This window comes from Lepidochelys olivacea (assembly GCF_965140295.1).
Source record: "Lepidochelys olivacea isolate rLepOli2 genome assembly, chromosome: 10".
NCBI classification, from domain to species: Eukaryota; Metazoa; Chordata; order Testudines; family Cheloniidae; genus Lepidochelys; species Lepidochelys olivacea.
In genome coordinates this window covers 32203045-32227324 of record NC_140420.1, presented here as the reverse complement: position 1 = coordinate 32227324, position 24280 = coordinate 32203045, and the positions used below count along the sequence as shown (strand labels likewise).

The 24280-nt window shown below is 41.8% G+C and overlaps 1 protein-coding gene across 5 annotated transcripts in view; it reads right to left on the bottom strand.

The window, feature by feature from the left end:
* The window catches only part of AXIN1 (axin 1), a 179766-nt gene that overhangs the window by 153977 nt on the left and 1509 nt on the right, over positions 1 to 24280 (bottom strand). For 3 of the 5 annotated variants that reach the window (XM_084642290.1, XM_084642289.1, XM_084642293.1), the window contains one exon: positions 22371 to 23339. In XM_084642290.1, coding sequence (XP_084498416.1) covers positions 22371 to 23248 — 878 coding nt within the window. In that variant the 5' untranslated portion in view covers positions 23249 to 23339. Of the gene's footprint in view, positions 1 to 22370; positions 23343 to 24280 lie in introns of all 5 variants that reach the window. The other 2 variants (XM_084642291.1, XM_084642292.1) reach the window with 1 other exon arrangement.

Below are 24280 nucleotides of genomic sequence, written 5' to 3'. Positions count from 1 at the left end.
GAAGGATGATATACCATCCCAAAGTTCCAAGGGAGTACAAATGCATCTGTTACTCTTGATCTGGGCTCCTTGAACCTGCTGGAGGATTTTGTTAGTGTTTTGTTTCTCCCGGAAACCATCACGTCTGTCTGTATGCTGCCTGTACATGCTGTACTCAGTTGCATCCTGTTCATCCAGTCTTTCATACACTTCAGCTTTCCTCTCACAGGAACAGCCAACAGGCTGAGAGATTTCACTCTGTCCAAGAAACCAGTAGCTGTATTTCCCTTGGTCATATCTTGGTTCCCAGACCCCCTTGCCCTGTAGCAATGTCTGACTTCACTCTTGCAGAGGTGTTCTTATTTTGTTGTGAAAGTGCAATAGTACAAATCTGAGGACTTTGGTATCCATTCTGTTTGTGGATCACTTTCTCTTTGCCAGGGACCACCTGACTTGCCTTAGTGGGCGCCCCAACTCTAAGCCAAAAATCTAGAATAAACACTTTCCATTCTCAATGGCTCAGGGGATACCTCCTTCCCCAGGTTTCCTGTGATCAGACACCATCATACTTTTCTTGAGACACTAGTCATTTGCAGCAGTTTGATTCTGTTTTCTATTGTGCTAACAGAAACAGTTGCAACCATCTTGTGAAACATGGGGATAAAGAACAACTTCAAGACAGTGGCAAACAATGCACTTCTTGTGGTGTGATGAAGCTTGCATCCAGTGTCACAGCTTGATCAGTTTCTTGTAAGTAAGAGATTCATGCCCATTCCTGGCGTTTAACCTTGCTTCCAGGATTAGAGGATCTTGGGAAGACTGCTCTTCGTCCTCTTTATTATCCCTCCATGTGATTCAAAGATGTTGCAGATTTCCATGACCAGCAGGTTGATTTGTCTATTCCAATCTGGCTCTGATGAGTCAGTCATTCAAGAACAGGAGGGCACATCTCTTCATATACTCAGCTGCAAACAAAAGCAAGAGTCCCCATGGTTGCAGCCAGCCCTAGGGATAGTACCTAATACTAACCTATTAAGCCCACTATAGCAAACAGCAGGTACTTCTGATAGGAGTGGAGGCTGAGTATGCAGAAGCATAATGAATCCTGGGGTCCCCAGGATCACAGAAATTGGCCTTAATTCAGCAACTACTGACTGATTTCAAGAGCTCCATATTGAAACTTGAGATGCTAAAAGAGGCACTGACCCTTTTCAAATGCCGTCCTCATTTTGTCACTGGGATGGCAACAGACTGAATTCCTTAGCCCCTCTGCTGCTCCAGGACCAGTATGATGACTATAACCCAAAGTAGATGGCTCAGTGTTTCCTGTATGCCTTCCTGTTTAGACACCTTGCAGCAGGGTGACTGAAGATAAAAGTCACATCTTCTCCAAGGATACAAGGCTCTGTAGCAGTTAAACCTTCCTTTTCTGTTATACTGATCTGGGGCCACTGGAGTGGGCAGTAGGACTTCGCTCTTCTGAATGTGCTGCTAAACTATGTGCCTGTGGCTCATCCCATAGGCCACTCCCATGGCGGAACCAGATTATTTGGAATTGTTAGAACTTTTCTAGCATCTCCACAAGTAGGAGCCTGCCTGGAAAGGTAGAGTAGATCATTTCACTTTAGGGCACATATCTGCTCTATCACTCATTGCTTCAGCCACTGGACCCTCCTGGGCTAAGATCAACAAGGCAATACAGCATGAGCTATTTTTGATCACACTGAATATGACCTTGCAGATGAAAGGGCATGCCTAACCAAACAGCCAGAGCACCCTAGCTAGTTCAGACTGCTTGTCCTTACATTCCTGGGGACTCCAGAATCTCCGACGCCATCTTACTGCCACTCTGGATGCATAGGTTTCAGAGTAGCAGCCGTGTTAGTCTGTATCCGTCAAAAGAACAGGAGTACTTGTGGCACCTCAGAGACTAACAAATTTATTAGAGCATAAGCTTTTGTGAGCTACAGCTCACTTCATCGGATGCATACAGTGGAAAATACAGTGGGGAGATTTTATATACACAGAGAACATGAAACAATGGGTGTTACCATACAGACTGTAACAAGAGTGATCAGGAAAGGTGAGCTATTACCAGCAGGAGAGCAGGTCGGGCGGGGGGGGGAGGGGGGAACGGGACGACGGCAATTGTTCAACAAAAAAACTTCAAAAACAGACTCCAACTAGAGACTGCTGAATTGGAATTAATTTGCAAACTGGATACAATTAACTTAGGCTTGAATAAAGACTGGGAGTGGATGTATCATTACACAAAGTAAAACTATTTCCCCTTGTTTATTTCCCCTCCCACTGTTCTTGTAAACTGCTGGAAATGGCCCACCTTGATTATCACTACAAAAGGTATGTCGTGTCGTCGTCCCACCCCCGGTAATAGCTCACCTTTCCTGATCACTCTTGTTACAGTCTGTATGGTAACACCCATTCTTTCATGTTCTCTGTGTATATAAAAACTCCCCGCTATATTTTCCACTGTATGCATCCGATGAAGTGAGCTGTAGCTCACAAAAGCTTATGCTCTAATAAATTGGTTAGTCTCTAAGGTGCCACAAGTACTCCTTTTCTTTTTCCTGGAGGCATAGGCACTCTAAACAGACATTTACAGGGAAAAGCCAGAAGATTTTAACAGTATCTTCAGAGACCCTGCAATTTTTCTCTCCAAAGGCTCCTTCAGGGCTGCTCCCTTCTGCCAGGATTGTCATTGTTCTAGCAACCATGAAGATGGGAATATTGCCCCTGGGGTTCCCTAGCAAAACCTCTGCATTTGCAGGTCAGGCAGGGTGGGTGATGCAAAGCCTTGACTGTCTTGAGGGGGGCGAATCTCTGTTTGAAATGCACTACTCGTTATGTATCTTTTTCTCTGTGGGAGGGTGACCAAGCAACTGTTGCAACAGCTCATACGGGGAAAGCAGCAAGCCTGAGCTCCTGCTCTGCTGGCATTTCTACCTCCAATTACAGTGTCTAGGTCATCTAAGTTGCGAGGTAAAAGAATCCTCCTTTTTTCAGTACACACAACTCACCCGTCTCCTGGGACTGCCAATCTGGGATGTCCCTTCCTTGGGTGAATTCTCCTCTTCCCACACTGCTTTCTCCTCTTCTTACGCCTCATCCCAACAGCTGGGATGGGGAACATTGCCCTTTCACTGTGTGTGTGCTGGACAGGTGGTTGCTTTCCCTTCTGCTTCTCCTTGAGGGCTTGCGAAAGAGTCTAAGAGCTCCGCTGGGTTGGGCTGCCCCAAGAGTCCGAGCAGGGAGCTTGTCACTGAATGAGGCTGAGAAGGGAGCTTGAGATGTCCCTCCACCTCTGTCCTCCCCTAGGAGGCACCTCTTTCCCAGACCATATGTACAAGGAGCCCATGTAAAGATGGCCATATAACAACTGGTGTGAGGGGAGACACTTTACACCTACCCTGAGCTTCCTTTCTGCATCCTTCCATGTACATTGGACCCTGCCTGTCTCCTGTGCTTCCCTGGGGTGGGTCTATTTGTGAGGAAATGCATAGCTGCCTTGGCTACCACCTCTCACAGAGCTGCTTCTGTGTTTGATCTGGTGCAGGGAGTTGCAGTATTCCTCCCCTTCCAAGCCTGGGCTGTAGTGCTGCAAGTGGGAATCTCCTGCACACAGAAACCATGGAGGGCTACAGCCACTCTGCTAGGGAAGAGGGAAGCAGTTTGCTGGCACCAGGGCCAGTTCCCAAGCAGATTCCACATGCCTTATTCTCCCTCCCCACTCTAGGGCATGCGCAGGAAGGCCATTCTTTTGATTCCCTCTATGGGCTGACAATTGGCCTAAGGGGCAGGGCTGTGCCTGCATCTGCTCTCTTCCTCCTATTCCCTGAGCAGGAGGCATTGTGGGGCCTGTGACCTGGGAAGGTGTACCCAAGCCAGAGGGTAGCTGGAAACTCTGCAGCACATACCTCTTTGGTGCTATGCTGAAGGTTCTACCCATCTGGGGCTCTCTGCTGGTCCATCGCCCCTGGGTGTGGGGATTCTTCAGAGTCCAAACCTACACACACAATTCAGGCAGAAAGGTCTGAAAGGGGTGGGTGTGCATGCATACAAATATATTTTGCTACTTGATTCCCTAACTCTGATTTGAATACTGGCCTTCTTTCCCCCTTTGTGTGTGGGGAACGGGGTTGGGGGCATACCTAGAGGAATTGGACCATGTTTATGGCCTGGTCTTTCTTGCACCCCTCTGGTACACTGCTGTCTGTGCGGGGGAGCATGGGAACCAGGCACTGAGGATTACCCCCTGTGCCACACGCACTTCATAAAGGTGAGCAGGGGAAGCAGTGCTGATTTCATTTATTCCCCTTTCCAGAGTTTGTCCCTATAACCCTGTTTCAGAATAGGGGGTCAGAGACTGCTCTGAAAATATGTCCAATGGCTAGCAATCTCCCTGGCCTCAAAGATACTGGGCTTATTTGTCTCTCCTCCCACACATCAGCCCTTCTGGGTCTCAAGCCTGGGTTCCCAGAAGCTCTACCCCCTCTGCTGCAGGGGATCCACGTGAGTCAGGTGGATCGGTGTTTCCCCTGGAGTTCTCAGTCTGGTATACGAGCAGGGATCCTTGAGGAAAGGGATGGGGCGGGGGCGGGGCTTGCTATACAAGTAGCAATGGGGGAGGGAGCTGGGCTGGAGGCACCTTTCTGTATGGGCATTGGCAGCGTCCAGAGCCCACGGGGAAGAGGAGGGGGCAACCTTTTCTGGCTTCTTTCCTCTCATAGAGAAGGGCCGAGGGAATCATAGAATATCAGGGTTGGAAGGGACCCCAGAAGGTCATCGAGTCCAATCCTCTGCTCAAAGCAGGACCAATCCCCAACTAAATCATCCCAGCCAGGGCTTTGTCAAGCCTGATCTTAAAAACCTCTAAGGAAGGAGATTCCACCACCTCCCTAGGTAACCCATTCCAGTGCTTCACCACCCTCCTAGTGAAAAAAGTTTTTCCTAATATCCAACCTCCCCCACTGCAACTTGAGACCATTACTCCTCGGTCGGTCATCTGGTACCACTGAGAACAGCCTAGCTCCATCCTCTCTGGAACCCCCTTTCAGGTAGTTGAAAGCAGCTATCAAATCCCCCCTCATTCTTCTCTTCTGCAGACTAAATAATCCCAGTTCCCTCAGTCTCTCCTCATAAGTCACATGCTCCAGCCCCCTATCATTTTTGTTGCCCTCCTCTGGACTCTTTCCAATTTTTCCACATCCTTCTTGTAGTGGGGGGCCCAAAACTGGACACAGTACTCCAGATGAGGCCTCACCAATGCCAAATAGAGGGGAATGATCACGTCCCTTGATCTGCTTGCAGTGCTCCTACTTATACAGCCCGTAATGCCGTTAGCCATCTTGGCAACAAGGGCACACTGTTGACTCATATCCAGCTTCTCGTCCACTGTAACCCCCAAGTCCCTTTCTGCAGAACTGCTGCCTAGCCACTCGGTCCCTATTCTGTATTAGTGCATGTGATTCTTCTGTCTTAAGTGCAGGACTCTGCACTTGTCCTTGTTGAAAGTCATCAGATTTCTTTTGGCCCAATTCTCTAATTTGTCCAGATCCCTCTGTATCCTATCCCTACCTTCCAGCATATCTACCACTCCTCCCAGTTTAGTGTCATCTGCAAACTTGCTGAGGGTGTAATCCACGCCATCCTCCAGATCGTTAATGAAGATATTGAACAAAACCGGCCCCAGGACCGACCCTTGGGGCACTCCGCTTGATACCGGCTGCCAACTAGACATCGAGCCATCGATCACTATCTGTTGAGCCCGATGATCTAGCCAGCTTTCTATTCACCTTATAGTCCATTCATCCGGCCCATACTTCTTTAACTTGCTGGCAAGAATACTGTGGGAGACCATATCAAAAGCTTTGCTAAAGTCCAGGAATAACAAGTCCACCGCTTTCCCCTCATCCACAGACCCAGTTATCTCATCATAGAATGCAATTAGATTTGTCAGGCATGACTTGCCATTGGTGAATCCATGCTGACTGTTCCTGATCACTTTCCTCTCCTCTAAGTGCTTCAGAATTGATTCCTTGAGGACCTGCTCCATGATTTTTCCAGGGACTGAGGTGAGGCTGACTGGCCTGTAGTAGTTCTTCCCTTTTTTAAAGATGGGCACTGCATCAGCCTTTTTCCAGTCATCTGGGACCTCCCCAAATCGCCATGAGTTTTCAAAGATAATGGCCAATGGCTCTGCAGTCACATCAGCCAACTACTTTAGCACCCTCGGATGCAGCGTACCCAGCCCCATGGACTTGTGCTTTTCCAATCCCCGACTGCCTAGGGGAGAGGGTCTGAGGCAACCCCACCTGTCCTGGGCTGTGAGGGAAATTGTACTCTTCCCACAGGGCCAGCCAAACTCCCCAGCGAGAAACTCAATAAGGGGACAACAGGAGACACAGACTCTTTCTTCGGGCTCTGGTTTTTCTTGGCTTAGCTCACTCCCTCAAGCCTCCAGGGGCAACAGTCACTGCAAACACTTCAGAAGGGGAAGCAGAGCTGAGGGGACAATCACCCCAAAAAATCAAAATGCAGCCCTGGGACACGGCTGGGAATTAGACGGAAATAGGACTGAGCCCAGTTGTTCTTCTGAACATTTGAAGTGAAGTTTGGAGATTCCCCTCTGAAAAGCTCTGCAGCAGGGAGGGACAGCAAAGAAAACTGGTGGGATCTTCAGGGGACAGGGCATTCCCCAGCTGCCAGAGACTGCCAGGCTGAAGTACACATTGGAATAGTTCTGAGGACATTACCACAAAAAATTATTCTTCCTAGCCATGAAATCTCAGCTATTCACACGGGAAGAGGACCCAAGAATGGAAATTGAGTGAGGCAGACTGCGTCTGTAACACATAGGGGTGGAAAGACAGTCCTAGCAGGTAGGAGACCTAACTTTGATTCCTGGCTCAGCCACAAACTTCCTGTGTGATCATGGGCAAGTCAATTACTCCCTCTCTGCCTCAGTTCTCCACTTCTAAAGTGTGGTGATATTTCTGAGGAGAACACCCATTAATGATTATGAGGTGTCAACGATGAGAGCCCTATAACTACCTAAGATAGTGAAACCCAATCTCCACATCTCTGTTTTTTGGATTTCTACCAAATCTGTCTCTGGAACCTGTTTAGGGGGCTTCATATGTTGCCACTGCAACAGGTGGAAAAGCAGCTCCCTCCCCTAAGCTCTCCACCTCCAAATAATCTGGTTTAAATGATTTGTTCATCATGATGTATGAAGTCTATGGTAAAGCGCTGGACAGAGCCCAGTCCTCCTGGACCCCAGGCCATTGCCCAAAGCACACGACATCTTTGTCTTCATCTTTCTTCCAGCACTTGACATGATGGAATTTAAATACAGTGACTATCATAAAAAACGTGATTACTGCCTGGAGCAATTCAGCTTTGGCAGGTTCATTTCAAAAGGCTAAGTGGATGAGGTTTGATCCTCTGCCATATCAGAGACCTAGGTTTTATCCCCAGCTCTGCTATAAGTGACCTTGTGAAACTTCTCAGTTATCTTGTCTGTAAAATTGTGGGGAAGGATAGTTGCCTCCCTCTAGGATAGGGATATAAGGCTTTGGTCAATAATAAGAGCTTCTGAATTGCACAAATATTAACAGAAGTTGTAAGAGGAGAAAATCAAGCAGCAACATCATGTTAGAAGGCAAAAACATCAATAAAGTAGAAAAGCTCATCTACCCAGACAGCACCAGACTAGTCAATGGAGACCTCAAGAAAGGAGTGACATCAAGGATAGGAATGGCATCCACAGCATTCACTAAACTCAAAAAAGATATGGAAATGACAGGTATTCAGCACCAGAAAAAAACCCAAGAATCTCAGTGCTAACATACGGGCATGATAGCAGAAGATGTGCCAAAGCACTAGACAGAAAACTAGACATCTTCCAAAATAAGCGCCTATGAGAGATTCTGGGTGTTGGATGGAAAGACTTAAACACCAATGAAGAGATCAGAGAAATCACCATCCAACTGCTTGTCTCCACTAGAAACAGAAGGAAGTGCTGGTCATATTTGGGGCATGTACTCCAGATACAGACCCCCACATGGAGTCATCAAATGGAAACCAACTGGTGTGAAGAAACATGGGAGACCAAGAGAAATTTTAAGAAGAACTCTTTATTGGTAGGGCAGAACAGTTGATCTCAACACCATGGAGCAGATGGAAGCAGGAGCAGATGACAGAGAGGAACAGAAGAGGTTAATTTCTACCCTTTACACCAACATTGACACAAGGAGGATGTAAACGTAATGGAAGATGAGACAATTTGATTGTATGTCTTCTGACTCTCAGGCCTATACACCTCCGAGTATAAAGGATATGGTGGGGGGGGGGGGGGGGGGAAGAGTCTCTCCCTTTGCTCTCTTCCCTCTGTGCTTCCCAGCCATATGTCTGCACACAGCGCTGCTGTTCCATACATTGCTCACAGCAACCCAGTGCACCACTCCGTAGATTCAGAAACAAAGTCTAATAACTTTTGAATTATTGTGTTTTGAGGCCTAACAGATTTCAGCTGGGCAGTTCAATGATACAAGTTTTCTGAGATACCACCTATAGTTCCAAAGGCTCCCAATCTCTGCAACAAAAAGTATTAAGAAAGCAGGTATTCTAAAGAAAGGGTTACGTCTCGGGAACCCCTTAACCAAATGCCCCTAAATTTGCACCACAAACTCTGCTCTGGGCTCTGACTTGATATCAAGTCAATTTGACTACATATATGTATTTTAAAGAACTTTCCAAATTCAACTTTACACAGAAACCTTTGCAGCCTTAACTACTCATTGCCTCATAATAGAGAGAGACTTGGGACAACATGGTAAGTAGTAATACTTTCACCAGACCCTCACTGGAACGCGGGATTTGGGATTCATGCGCGGTGCCACGTTATAGTGGGGGCCACGTGATAGCATTACCATGGATCCCAATTTAAATATTTAAATTTGGGATCCGTCGCCGCGACCACGCTATGTGCGAATCTGCGTTCTAGCAATGCGCGTTCTAGAGAGGGTCTGCTGTAGTTATGACATATTGCTTTATGCAGAAGATGGTAGCATTTTACAGAACTTCTGAGTGACGACTTACTGGAAAATGGACCATGGTAAGTTTCATCCTGGCAGAAAGATGAATAAGACAGATTTATCTCAGAACATAACTGTAACGTTGTTAAAACATACAGACTTGGCAAAGGGAGGTTCAGAAATGTCCACGAGGTTTCACTGTAGTACTGGAGAGACCCTTGCTCTGTAGTGGACAAAGAAAGATTCAAGAAGGATAAATATAGGACCTCAATTAAGAGAACATTTTTTCCTATTGTAGTTGACAGAGACCAAGATTCTCACATGTCTAGCCCAGAGGTGGACAAAATAAGGCCCGCAGGACCCTCCTGCCCGGCCCCTGAGCTCCTGGCCTGGGAGGCTAGCCCCCGGCCCCTCTCCCCTTCACAGCTTCAGCTCACTGTGCTGCCGGTGCAATGCTCTGGGCTGAGAGCTCCTGGGGCAGCGCAGCTGCAGAGCCCAGCCTGACCTGCTCCAGCTGGGCGCCAGCCATCGGTGCTCCAGGCAGCGTGGTAAGGGGGCAGGGAGTGGTGGGGGAGAGTTGGATAGAGGGCAGGGGAGTTCGGGGGTGTGGATAGGGGTTGTGGCGGTCAGAGGGCAGGGAACAGGGGGGTTGAATGGGGGCAGGGGTCCCGGGGGAGGGCAGTCAGGAATGATAGGAGGGGTTGGATGGGGCAGCAGGGGGCCGGCAGGGGCGGGAAATCCAGGGACAGTCAGGGGACAGGGAGTGGTGGATGGGGCAGGAGTCCTCGGGGAGGGGCGGGGGCATCAGGGGACAGGGATTGGGGTTGGATGGGGTAGGAGTCCTGGGGGAGCCATCAGGGGGCGAGAAGCAGTGGGGGTTGGATAGGGGTTGGGGGCCGGGCCACGCCTAGTTGTTTGCGGAGGCACAGTCTCCCCTAACCAGCCCTCCATACAATTTTGGAAACCCGACGTGGCCCTCAGGCCAAAAAGTTTGCCTGCCCCGGTCTAGCCGGACAAGGAGCAAATTCTGCTTACAGCAGGAAGTGAGGCAGTTTATCCTCTTGAATGTAAAAGCATGTTTTAAAATAACGTTATACGAGTCTTTTTAACACTTTTGCTTTTTAAGCATCTAACAAACAATTAAGTGTAAGGGGGTTGACAGACTCTTTAAACGAAGAAATTTACTGTTCTTTATTTCAAAAAATTCACTTCACCAATTTTGGCAACTGTAGGTTTGTCATATTAACGCTAGGATAGCAATAGAAATGTGTCTGTTAAATTACTACTATTGGAGATATGATTTTTGAAGTCATAACATATAAATATTGCATTTTTAGAACAAAAAATGCTTTTTTGGTCAACAAATTGCCACTAAAATAGCTGTATACTGTTGGGGGCTTGGTGCTACAGCAGAGGTACCTATTTTGTAGTTTCCCAGGCTACAGAACTGCATGTTCATGCTAGGTAGACTGTAATTGCTTAATTACTGGCATTAGGCTTGATGACGTTGGACTTGTTTAATATCCTATACAGGCAATAGTGCAGCTGCTCCTCCAAACATGGGTTAACTGCCAAATTACCACCATTAAAATAAACTGGAAAAGTTCTTACAGTCCGTTGTCACTGAAGAGTTTCATAATAAGCCACTGATTGTAACTACCCTCAACCAACAGCAGAGAAATACTTGCACACAGAGAACACACTTTATACTGTCCATCAGGGCAGGGGAAAAACCAAATTGCTGTTTTAGTTTGAAGTATAGTTAGTATGTCTGCACTCACCAAATAAGTGTCAAATCCTTTCAGAGAGATGTTCCGAATTGCACATACAACCAATTTGGCTTTTTAATCATTTCAATTTCTGTGACTAAAACCCTTATAGCTGAACAAAAGAAAAAAATATCTCCGTACTGAAACATTATGCTTAGCTTCACAGACCATATCAAATCGTATGGGTTCTTGCTTTGTCGTCTTCACATATTCCATTTAGAACACATAATTAACCTCAGTTTCTACCTAATTTCAAATCTTTCCACATAGAGAAACCAACTAATCCAGTGCACTCAGTGGCAGATTGCAAATTAAATCATTACTACAGCTCCTATCTGTAGCTTAAAAAACATGGGGTTCCTTCTTTTCAATGACTAATTGTAATTTCTTAAAAGATTTGAGGATGAACCTAATAATCCAGTGATTATATTTCTATAAACTAATTCAGGTGCTGATACCTCTGTTAAGAGTCTTCTTAAAATGTCACTTTTCTACACTAAATGAATGGCCACTTTTCAAACCAGAGTTTTCTTTTCCCACTAAATATTTAGGTTTTTTTTTTAAATAAAATATACAGCAATTGCTTGATACAAATGAATCACCCTGATTTTACCTCTCTTAGCTATGGCAATCTACATAAACTGCAATCAAAACAGCAACAAGGTGAAAGCTTTTGGGTATTTAGCCCAAAATTTATCTATCTGTATCTGCCCTGAAGATGTCAAAACACGAGCAATGGCCTCTAGTCACTGCCATGCCATTTATTTATGCATTCATCTGTAGTGGTGGACACATGTGTATAATAATAAAATCCAAGCAAATTAGAACTGTCCAAAATTAACTCCACTCATCCCCACTGAAATCACTGTTCTGCAAGATGATCCACGCAGGCAAGCCTCTGTGCGCAGGTGGATCTCCACTGACTTTGGTGGTGCTGGGTAAGAGCAGAGCCATTGCAGCAAGGAGATTTAGGACTCTCCCAACAACCTATTCAACCTAGTGAATTATGGCTTTGCAGCACAACTTGATAGTTAATACATCCAGAGTCCAACCAACCGATTAAGGAAGTGAGTTACAGATGCAAAAACTGCACGAACGTCCTGCATTCTGAAATTACACAGGGAAAATTAGCCCCATAGAGCCACAACAAAGAACATCTCCACACAGATAAACCGAAGTTAAGGTTGAACTGCAAGGCACGTAAATGTACCATATGGCCCACTTATTGGGTATATTCAGCACAGATTTCTGGGATTGGATCAATTTTCATTTAGCTTTTCAGTACCCATCTTTTTTGGAAATTGCACAGAATTCAAAATTACTCCAACTATGTTTCCCAAATGGATTCCATGGGACTTATGTCAACAGAATTGTGGGAAAGCTGGGGTGGACAGATCACTAGAAATGTACACCACTTAGAAATGTGCATGAAGCTAGGTATCAAATCAGGCAAAGCTTCTCCATGAAAGGTAAGACATCCTTTATCAATTTATTGCCAATTTCTGAGCTTCAGTGCGTGAAGGATACTAGACATGAAGAAGCCAGTCTAAAAACTCTTTGGAAGACTAAGAATTTAATTCTATTTAAAATACTTGTTTTTAAAAATGTAAGTTTTGTGATCTGAATAAGATTCAATTCAATCCTTGCAAGAAAATGTACACATTGGGGGGAGAGAGATAACATTGTTATTGCTTATCAAAACAGACGGCCAGAGGTTTGCAGTGTCTCTCTCTAAAAAGAAACCCAAATATCAATCCACATCCAAACACAACGGGTGAACTATTTCCTCAATTCAGTTGATAAATAAGGCCATGTCTACACATAAACACTGCTCAGGTTTACATAACATCAAACCTGAGCAAAACCTTGTAACAACACACTTTGAATTGTTGATATAAGCGTGTCCACGCAGGCGCTCACATCAGTTTAACTACATCAATTTAAAAATGGGTTTTAGTTCAATCAGTACAACTTGATTGTACAGACGGGCGTCTCAACTGGGAGGAGATACTCTTCTAGCCAGGTGTAGATGGCACAAGTCTTTCTTGAGCACAGCTCCTATATGATTTTCTAAACCCAGCCATTGATCTAGTCAGATCCCCAAATTATGCCTTCAGCTTAACAATGGTGGTTGAATGCTCCCAATGCTGGAGACAGACAGTCTCCACCTTCACTTGCAGTTGTTTCTCCTAACCTACCAGCATCACCCCAATCTTGTCCAGTGGAGCCTCAGCCAGCTCCATGACCCAATCGCCACCACATGCTGGAGCAACTGAGAAAAACTAAACTGGTTGTCATCAGCAGATTGAAAGCACTGCTGCCCAAGTCTCCTCATTAACCTCCCTACTGATCCCACATATACACTGAATATAAAGGAGGATAAATTAGTATCCTATGCTACCCCGTGAGAGTGCCCATGGAGTTGACAAGCAATTACCCAACACAACCCTTTGGGGCCTTTCAGCTATGAGAGAACAAAACCAGGTAGCACCATACACTCCTGCTCGAGACTGCAGACAAATCACTAATGCCTCATGATCACCAGTATGGAGAGCAGCTGGTATATCTGCTATATCAGCAGTGACCCCTGATTGTTGTTAATTGCTAAGAAAACATCAACCAAACAACAAGAGCTGTACCAAACCTAGATCTGTACCCAGACTGGGTACAAGGGTTAAGATAATCAAACACAACCAGATGCTATGAGAACCAATGTGCCACAACCTTGTCAAAACCTTACTCCAAAAGGGAAGGCACCACACTGGACTATGGCTGCCTAGACTGTCTATGTCAAAAGATGATTTTTTTGAAGAAAGGAAGCATGCTAGCTTCCATGCTCTCCCTAACAGAGACACTGACTATCTCCAGCAATAATTGACTGTACTGGCCTTCACCAGCCAGGAAGGCCTTGATTCTGATGCATAGGTTGTGGCCTATTATTGGCTACAAGTCAAGGTTGTGATTTTCCTCAAATCAAACAAAACATTTTTTTCCCTGGGAAAATACCCATTAAGGTTTTGCAAAAAACACCACAAAGCAGAGGGCCCCAAGTGATTCTCTTTCAAAGCATATTATTTCCCCAAGTAAAAGAAGGAACATCTTGTCCAAGAAAAAACTTGTACTTCTGTGAATAGAACAAACCAGCTCCCCTCGTGAGGTCTAACACTTTTTTGTATCTGCCATTACATACAGGTATACCTTTAGTAACTATTTGCTCTTTCAGTAACCAGTCTATTATAAAGTTTCAACCAGACCAACCCAAACATACTAAAAAAAAAAAAGTTAAATTAACGTTGAGCTGGCTGCACCACAATCCAGGTTATAAAAATGGTCAAAATTCTGACTTCAACTGTCCTAGGTTTTTACTTCCACAATTTCCCACCACTTCAGTGCAATGAACCATGACACAAACTCCTTCGCCAACGGAGGTCGAGGTAGAAATGTGGGTCTCAAAATGTAAACGCTAACAGAGAAGAATCATCAAGATCACCTTCCATCAGCCACGCTTCAGCTTCTTCTTGATATGGGCTCAACTTATGACATTTTTATTTGGGATCAGTTATGTTGCCTAAGCTTCACTGAATTATTTTTCAACTTTCTCTCTGTGTAGCTGCAGTTTTTCACTGTTGGTTAAATCAAGTCAGATTATGACTAAAACTGCAAGAGAAGTGTCAGACTAAATTGTTATGTCCTTCTGAAACCTCCTTCAATTGTTTCTGTAAGTCTCATATCGATCAGTAGAGTACCATGTTATGAAAAAAAATGGGCTGTTTTGATCAGAGTCCACCTCATGCTTGTTGAAAATTTCAACACTGATAACATTTGAATACAAATATACAGAATCTTCTAAAGAGTCCTTGGGGAGCCATGGCATCTATCCTCCTTTTTCAACAAACCAACCAACTCTGAAGTTAATGGTGATTTAAAGCATTTTTGACCTTCTGTAAAGGGGATAACTCAGTGGTTTGAGTGTGGCCTGCTAAACCCAGGGTTGTGAGTTCAATCCTTGAGGGGGCCATTTAGGGATCTGGGGCAAAAATTGGGGATTAGTCCTGCTTTGAGCAGGGGGTTGAACTAGATGACCTCCTGAAGTCCCTTCCAACCCTGATATTCTATGTAAGTGCTTTTAGAACTGTGTTGTTTATTTCACAATGTGGTTTAAATAATAAACTTTGTACCCATAAATCAGAAGTTTAGGATCTTTATATCGGAGCAGTTCTCATTTTTTAAACTTTTATGTTTATTGTCTGAGCAAATGGCTGTCATAATTTCCTCTAGGCTCCGGGATAGCATCTTCACCAATTTAACATAATCTGTGGTTTTCTTTTTAGACATCAAATCAAATTTTCCTAGTATGGATTCTTGAAACCATTCTTTCTTATGATTAGCCAAACATTTTTTCATTAATTTAAGTGCTGATTTTTGGTTTTTAGTTCTTCATTTAACTTGTACTCTTTCTTCACTTGCAGCATCAAGCAATGGACCTGAGAGTTCAAATCTATCTAGTGGAGCAGGATGAATAAAGAAATCAATGATTTAAAAAAAAAATTAGATTATTTATTTCAGGTTTTTATTTAATAATTATATTTTTCCTCTTTAGAACTCCTACATAAAATTAAAATTGAGATTTGACAAACTATGTTAAAGTCTACATTTACTATAATCTACTAAAATCATTTAAATTAATGTAAACAAATAATATTCAAGCAGTACGTTTGCTGCCAAAGTCTCAAAAAAAAGTCAAACTATAGAACTGGTGGGCATCAGTGGCTAAGCACCTGGAACCAGAGTTGGCTGAAGTGCTAAGCCAGCTCTTGACAGCAGGAGCCTCCTCTTGTGCAGGTGCAGAGAGAGTTATTTTCTTCATTTCAGTTTATTCAACTAATTCAATTCAATAACTAACTCATACAAAGTTGAAAAAACAATTGGGAGTTGAGAAAAAGCAAGGAAGTTTATTTTTCTCTTCCAATCTAGGACTAAAAATAAAGCGTGGAAAGATGAGATCTACTAGTTCTAAAATCTTTAAGGACATGGGGTCCAGAAACAAACAATCAATTCATTTCACTAACTACAGACAGTTGTTTTGCTTAAGAACTCAGTTTTATAAGAAGAACGTGCTTTGATAACTGTATAAAAGAAAAGAATCCAGCACATTTAAGGTCGTTTTTATAAAAAAACAATTTTAAAATGCTGGTTTTGTGCATTTTAATTGAATTCTAATTTCCATCCAAATGCAGTTTGAAATAAGTGATAAGTAAACATTAAAACTCTGACTAAATGTATGTTAAGAAATATAATTGCTTAAATAGTGTGTATAGATAATATATTATAATAGATAATATATTATAATAATAATAATAATAGATAATATATTATAATATATTATAATATAATAAGTAGTGCCAAATTATACTAAAGAGAATCAACTTTTTAAAAAAAAATTAGGAAAATGAAATATAAATGCAAAACAAGATTAAAATTGATTATTTTAATAAAGTCACCCTGCAGCAGGATATATCCAAGATAAGTGCTTCATTTATTCCTTTAAACTGATCATTTTGTGCTACAATTAAGGCAATGTTGTTAGAATGAAGAAGGTTGCAACTTATCAAGTTAACATCTTTGATTTTCAGTTATTGTTATGGCATATCACCCACTGATCTTTGCCATTTGTTGGATGTTGAAGGTAAACAGAGACCGCTCTGAATTTACCTGGTATTGAATTGCTGCTGGAAGGCCCGGAGCAGAGACTTACATTATCACATATCTATTTTAAAGTCTTACTTGCAAGATCACCAAACTTCTTCAAATCATTGTACTACGCTTCCACTTCAACAACAGTTTTATTCAATGAACATTTGTTCTTGAACAACCTAAAGAAACCAATTTTTTCCTATGTTTTGAGATGAGCACAGATCTGTCCAATTCTACCACTTAACTTGACAATGTTTACATTTACTTTTAAAGAGTTAAAGATAAGTACTTCCATCCACTCAAATCATTTGTTTCCCATTATTTCCTTCAACTTTGATTATGATGAGTCACATAAATTCACATGCTGAAGTTTGATAATCAGTACACACAATTGTTTTCACTATTAAATAGCAGCTTTCACATTTACTATACTTGAAATGAAATACCACCCCCCAGTGCATTCAACTCTGCAAAGACTGAAAAATAAGATTAGCTAGCCAGCTTCATATAAAAACTACTTCATGTTATCAGACATCGAGCCCACCTTCCACAAGTTTTCCAGTTCTAGCAATTCAAGCCCCCTCAAGTTAAACTTTCCACTCTCCAATATCCATTGACAGCAGATTTCACCTTTAACCATGTTCCCTCCATTCACCAATCACTCCACCTATTTTCCCTCTCTAATGCATGTCATGTTCATGGAAACATTTCAGAGTGACATAAATTTTCAATAAATTTAAAAAAATGGAGAAACCAAACACCACTAGATTGTTTTTTCCGAAAAAAACCCAAAACAGTTGTTACACAATGCTGCGCCCTTGATTACCTCTGCCAAAACAAAGCCAAGTGAATGTGTGTAAGGTATCTTCTAAAACAAAGTTAATTATTCTTTAACAAAACAAAACAGTAGCTGGAAGTTTATGATTTAGTAAAGCAAGTATCACCTCACTGTTCAACAGAGGAGTTTGTAACTCCTAGTTTATGGTGCAAGTCAAGGACACCCAGAGCTCTGGATGGGCATCTATAGTTGGGGAGATCTTAGACCAAATTTAGATAAATAAAGTAATTAGTAGAAGAAACCTGCACACATAAAAGAAGAATGTGACATGTAACCTGGCAACTTAATGACTAGCAATAGAGTTCTGAATCTTTAAAATGTGCAGGTTTTAATTAGAATACTTCAAAATAAATCTGCAAGGCAAAAGTTTAATTTCTGTTCTTCATAACTCAGAAAAATCCCATCAGTGGATCTCAAAAGAAGGTTAATAAAAGATTTAGTCACACTCACTACCATGCTAGTGTCAGTTTTGGAAGCTGTGCATTAATGCACGAGATCTTCTGAGGTTACCTTCTTTGAAGTTCACTGATCCATAACCAATGTCCAATTAATTTGCAGTAGCCTACGTGCAATGACTATTTGCCTTTTCCTTCCTATACAAAAACACAGTAGGTAATATGACACTTTTATTTTAAACAATGCTCTCCATACTACGCATGAGTGAACCCTCACCTTCAGGAATATATCACACTAATAACAGGCTTAATTGAAATGGTCTGAGCAAATATTTATATTTGTTTTATTTTCATGAGATGGGGAATTTAACACTTTAAGCCTCTTATGCTGCAAAGATTTGAATCTGACTAAAAATGCATGTTCACAAAAACAAATAGTTTAAGTTCTAACTGTACAAATTCTTCTTTATTCAATTTCCATGGAAGTCAAGCAATATGCAGAGGTTAAACTTGGGGAAGATTAAACAGACCTATAGATGTAGGAGGTTGAAAGAAAAAAAGCTAATATCAGTGCTCTTTCAATAACAAATTGGAAATTATCCTACATACAAAACCAGAAGAATTGTGAAAATGTTGAAGACAACCAAAGGCCCTGATCTGCACATGCTTTTTATATACAACAACAATGTACATATGTAAGTAGTCCACTTGGCTTCAAAGGCACTGCTCACATGAGAAAAGCAAAGTGGACTAATTTAAATTGAAGTGATTTTAATCATGATTTAAATCATCAATTTTAATCTTGTTTTGCATTTCTACTTTTCAGTTATTTTCCTAAAGAAAAGTTGTTTCTCATTAGTTGGTACCATTAAAACTTGTTATCTTGCAGTTAAATATACCCTTTTCCCCTAAATTTGTTGGTTTTAAAAAAAAATGTTGTTAACCAAAAGAATAATATATCTGTACTCATTTAAGTAATTCTATAGCTTAATTTAAAATTTATTCAGATTCTTAATTTTCACATTTTTATTATGTTAGAAAAACAGTGAATGATACTTTTTTTATCTAGTAGATAATTTTTTACTTGTTATTTGTGTCAAGTTCTATTTGGATGGAAATTCAAATTCACTTGAAAATACACAAAAACATTTTAAAATGGTTGGGGGGGGGGTTATAAGTTAAATAAGAGTGTCTTAAGTGTGCTGGATACCTAAGAACAAAATGGTGTATCAGAAAGTTTATCAAAATAGTTTTTTAAAACAAACTGATTTATTAAATGTAGGCAGTCTCATCTGTAGTTAGTGAATTGAACTGACTGTTTCTGTTCAACCTGTCCTTCAAGATTTTAGAACTAGTAGATCTCATCCTCTCATTCCTAGTTTTTATTCATAGATTGGAAGGGGAAAACAAGCTTTCCAGGTTTTTCACAACTCACAACTGGTTTCTTATCCCAGAATGAACTGCTCAAACTGAACTAGCTGAATAAACTAAAATGAAGAAAATAGTCTCTCTCCATTTGCAGAAGAGGCTACTGCTGTCAAAAGCTGACTTATCACTTTAACAAACTCCAGTTTGTTAGGCAGTAGAGCTTAGCCAGTGACTTCCACCAGTTCAGTGGTTTGACTTTCTTTAAAGCTCGGCAGCAAACACGTACTGCTTTATTTAAAAAAGAGCATTTAAATTATTTTTATGGATTATAATGTGTTTAGGCCTTAATATAGGTTGTCCTAATTATACTTGTGATTTTTTTTTTAAAAAATAAACCTATTTAAATTTAAAAAATCCAGATTTAATAAAAAAAATCAGATAAAAAAATAAATAATTTAATGATGAGAAAAGTACTCAGGCACTTAAGTGTTTGCAGGAGCAAGGTCTTAATGTTTACAATACCGCTCAAAACAACGGTTGGTACGCTGTACCCCTGGAGGACTTTGGTTAGATGACCTGTTCTACAAGGATGGATTGGCAATTAAGATATCAAATTACTTTTAGCTTATGAGCTTTTTGGGAGAGTGGATCACGTCTACATATATATTTGTACATCCCCTTTGCACAATGGATCCTCTGGACCTACAGTAATACATATATTAATGTTTTTTAAAATGTTATTCCCATTCAGTAATTCCTGGTATGGAAATGCATCTCACTGAAGTGCCCACTGATGGCAAGAATTTCCAAGAGGCACCTGACAGTGAAAAATCTGTAGCCGTAGTGACGGACTGTTGGGCACAAAGTTTTACAAAAGATGAATATCCCTGTTTATTTTTTCTCAGATGCACAACCTGTGTTTAATCCCATCTCATATTGCTCCGATTTAGTATGAAAGCTCTGAACTTTATAAACCTTATTACACAGTGCCACTATTTCATGGTGTTTTAAAATAAGTATTCAACCAATACATTCACGGTATTTTCCATAAATTAGATCTGAGAAGTGCAGAACTGCTAAATACTCTTTTGTTACCTGTTCTAGAAATGAGAAAACTCTACCTCAAACCAGTTATTTCCAATCTTAAAAGCTATTTATCACTTAGATAAAAAGATACTTAAATCTTAAAATGTTCTAATCTTCCCTTATAGTAGGTACCCAACTGGTCAATCAAAATCCACTTCAAGAAATGTTCAAGGTTTTTATTAACTCCACAGGAAAGTCCCAGGATGTGGGATTTTGTTTTTTAGATTCTTGATTAAACCAGCAGGGAGTCACATGAATTCCCTCTTTTTTCAAAGTTTCACATTCAACATTCCCTCCTCAAAATCTGTACGAAAACAAGGATCAAAATGAAAATGCTTCAGCATCTGCAATGGGCTGAGGCTTTGCAGAGGGAGGGATGAATTTCCAGCTGCCAGACTAAAGGACTGCTGAGTGAGATTAAATCCATAAATACCTTCTCCTAAGGCTGGGGCAGCTTTGATCAGGAAACTTTTAGCTGCTTCATTTTATAACCTTCACAAAGTGGCCAAATTTTAGCCTAAGATGTACTAAAACAAGGTGATTTTATTTTAAAGAAATAAGAACGCATTCTGGACATGTTACTGAACCTGGAGAACTCCCTGATAAATATTTGGCATTTTAACTGAACTTACAACTCTGTGTTAGCTGGAAGGACGTGGGAGGAATGACAGGAAATAGAGTATCTTATTTATGAAAAACAATGATTTGGATGAAAGGAAAGGCCATAAGGGAAAAATAAATAGCTAAATTTGGCAACTCCTACTTTTGGATGGCACTGGTAGAATCCACTGTCAAGAAGCCTTTAAGACCAAATCAAAAATCACTTCCAGGGATTGCTATGCATTCCATTTGGTAGAGAGGAATATGATGGGTGCCATCGCTCCAGTGACAAAGAACTTGTAGTCACCAGTCACACTGAGTATTCCCTTACATATTCACACAGCAAAGCCCTATTATGAGTAAGGCCCTACCAAATTCACGGTCCATTTTGGTCAATTTCACGGTCATAGGATTTTAAAAACTGCAAATTTCATGATTTCAGATATGTAAATCTGAAATTTCACAGTGTTGTAATTGTGGGGGCCCGACCCAAAAAAGGAGTTGTAGGGTGGTTGCAAGGTTATTGTAGGAGGGCTGCGGTTCTGCTACCCTTACTCCTGTGCTGCTGCTGACGGTAGTGGTGCCTTCAAAGCTGGGCAGCCGGCTGCTGGCTGGGAGCCCAGTTCTGAAGGCAGAGCCGCTGCCAGTAACAGCACAGAAGTAAGGATGGCATGGTGTGGTATTGCCACCCTGACTTCTGCACCGCTGCCTGCAGAGCTGGGCCCTTGGTCAGCAGCCGCCACTCTCCAGCTGCTCAGCTCTGAAAGCAGCAGTGCAGAAGTCAGGGTGGCATGGTGTGGTATTGCCACCCTGACTTCTGCGCTGCTGGTAGGGCACTGCCTTCAGGACTGAGCACCCGGCCAACAGCCACTGCTCTCCGGCGGTGAAGGCAGTGCAGAAATAAGGGTGGCAATAGCGCAACCCCCCTAAAATAACCTTGAGACTTCCCTGCAACTCCCTTTTGGGTCAGGACCCCCAATCTGAGAAACGCTGGTCTCCATACAGTATCGGGTAAAAGCATATAAAAGACCAGATTTCACAGAGGGAGACCAGATTTCACCATCCGTGACGCGTTTTTCATGGCCATGAATTTGGTAGGACCCTAATTATGAGTATATAAAATCTACAGTTCAACCACTAAATACTGTCATTTCTCTCCTACAGGCCAAATGCAAACCTGGAAATGCAGCTCATTTGAATCATTCTTCAATGCACATGAGAGGACCACCCATGGCCATGATTGATGCATTAGCCCTCCATCTTTCAAATGACACTCTCTCATCTTAAGGAGCTGATGGAAACATACTTCAGGTGTGATTAATAGAAATCATAGAGAATCTATCAAGCGCAGTTCTCAGTTTCTACAGATACTTCAGACTGACTCTCCTCAAAAAACAAAAACAAAAAAGCTTGCATTCCAAACAAAATTTCCAAATGAAAAGGTAACATTCATCCCCAGAACTGACACTTACGCAGTCCCACATGCATCCCCAAATTTACAACAGCCTCAAGAAGCCCAAACGGCTTTCATGAAAGTTCTACAGACACAAGACGCTAGAAATTTTATTCTATCAGGCTAATGTACCTGAACTCTCTTCCCTCGCTATATCGCCTGGTTGATGTGGCACGCTGGGTTGCTGTCTCCAAAAGCAGCTTCTGAGTAAGCCTGCTGGATGGGGCTGAATCTCGGCTGGTTTCCTCTTCGGTGTCTTGGTCACACTTCCACTCCTCATCCTCATTAAGAGTAGGCAAATATCCAGGCAGTCCTTTACCTGTCCCAGATCCTGAGCTCTGATCGCTATAAATTTTAGGACTTTCCCCTCCTGTCCTTGTATATTCCAAATAAATATCTGACTTAAGGAACAAAGGATAGGTATTATCTTCGATCATGCACTGAATCTCAGTTTGGGCCTGGTCAAACATGTCAGGATCAATTTGCAGTTTCATGACACAATCTTTTATGAAGCTTTTTGTGGCTGGTTTGATTTGCCGGGATACTATCCCATTATTGTCCAGAATGTACTTTTTGTAAATAGCTTTAGCCAATTTGAGCCTCTTTTCCTCATTGGAGACGCAGGGCTCTAGCTTCCTGAAGCCACTGCAGGCAAACCAGAAGTCCAGCAAATCTGCACAGTCCTCCTGCTTCAGGAAAGTCCTGAACAGATTTATCCCATCTTGATCATCCAACAAGGAGTGCAACGACTCAGCCCATTTCAGGTAGGGTGGAGTTGGAGAAGCACTCCCCTCAGGTTCATACCCCAAATCCAGATCAGAGCGCCTCGGTGTTGCTGTGGAAGTCTCATTTTTAATAACGTCACTTTTACCAGAGTAGAAGCCGTGGCTGATTGGCCTTGAATCTGTAGAAACTAGCTCACCCTCCTCACCAGGGACCGGTGGCCTTGGAGCATCTTCGGTGAAGCTTCCCCCAAGATCCAAAGGGAAGCCTTTCCCCTGGATATTCATTTTTATGGTGCCTGCTTGCACAGGAACAATGACGGAACAGGCTTCGTCTCAAAACACCAGTATCAGTAGTTCCAGAGTGAATGTGTTTGTTCTGCTGAAACAAATGAGAACAACATTAAGAAATATTGCAGGTAAAAATTCTAACACAGGACTATTTTTAAGAGTACTCCAGTATTTTTAAGCTTCCTAATACTGAGGTAGCTAAACAAACTGATGACCAATCCTAGAAGAGGATTTATACAAATGTCTTTAATAGGGGATTTACTTGAATTTTTTAATGTGTATATTTGTATACCAGACTTAAGTCATAAAATATACAGTATTTTAACATAGCTAACCACTAGGTAAAGTCACATCTCCATAATAGTTTTGGAATTTCTTTCAGGGCATGTGAAAATATTCTGAAAAAACTTCCAATTAGCATTAAAATCAAGAATAGACAACTTTCAATACAATCAACTGTCATGAAATTCCCCTCCAGTTCTGGAGACATTTTGACAGTGCCTTAGCACTTTTAACAGACAAGCATTTTGAGCATTCATTAGGTTAAGAGAACAATATACTTTAGTGAAATTAAAATCATAATGTACAGATAATCATAATATACTGTCATTCCCAGGATATTTTGCATTATTTCTCAATTACACTCCTGTAATAAATGTGCATAATGTAAAAATGGCGTGTATGGTACAGTATTACTAAATATACCATTATACTTCATGGAATGGAGGGTATTTACTGACATTTCATGTAAGCTAACAACCATTATTTGCTACTGGCCCTGAGAACATTTCTAGTCACCACCTGACGATGAGAAGTAAACAATATTTTTAAAAGTAATTTGAATCAACATGGTGCAGAAGGTGTTTATTTATGGAGGCAGGAGTAGAAATGTACTACCTCTAGTACCTACTTTTGTAATAAATCAATACGACTTAAATTCTTTAAAGACACTAACAAAAGTTTTGTGTTACAAAATAATACTGGTGAACTCAAAGACCTGAATGCTGTAAAGCTGCAGCTGTCTTACAA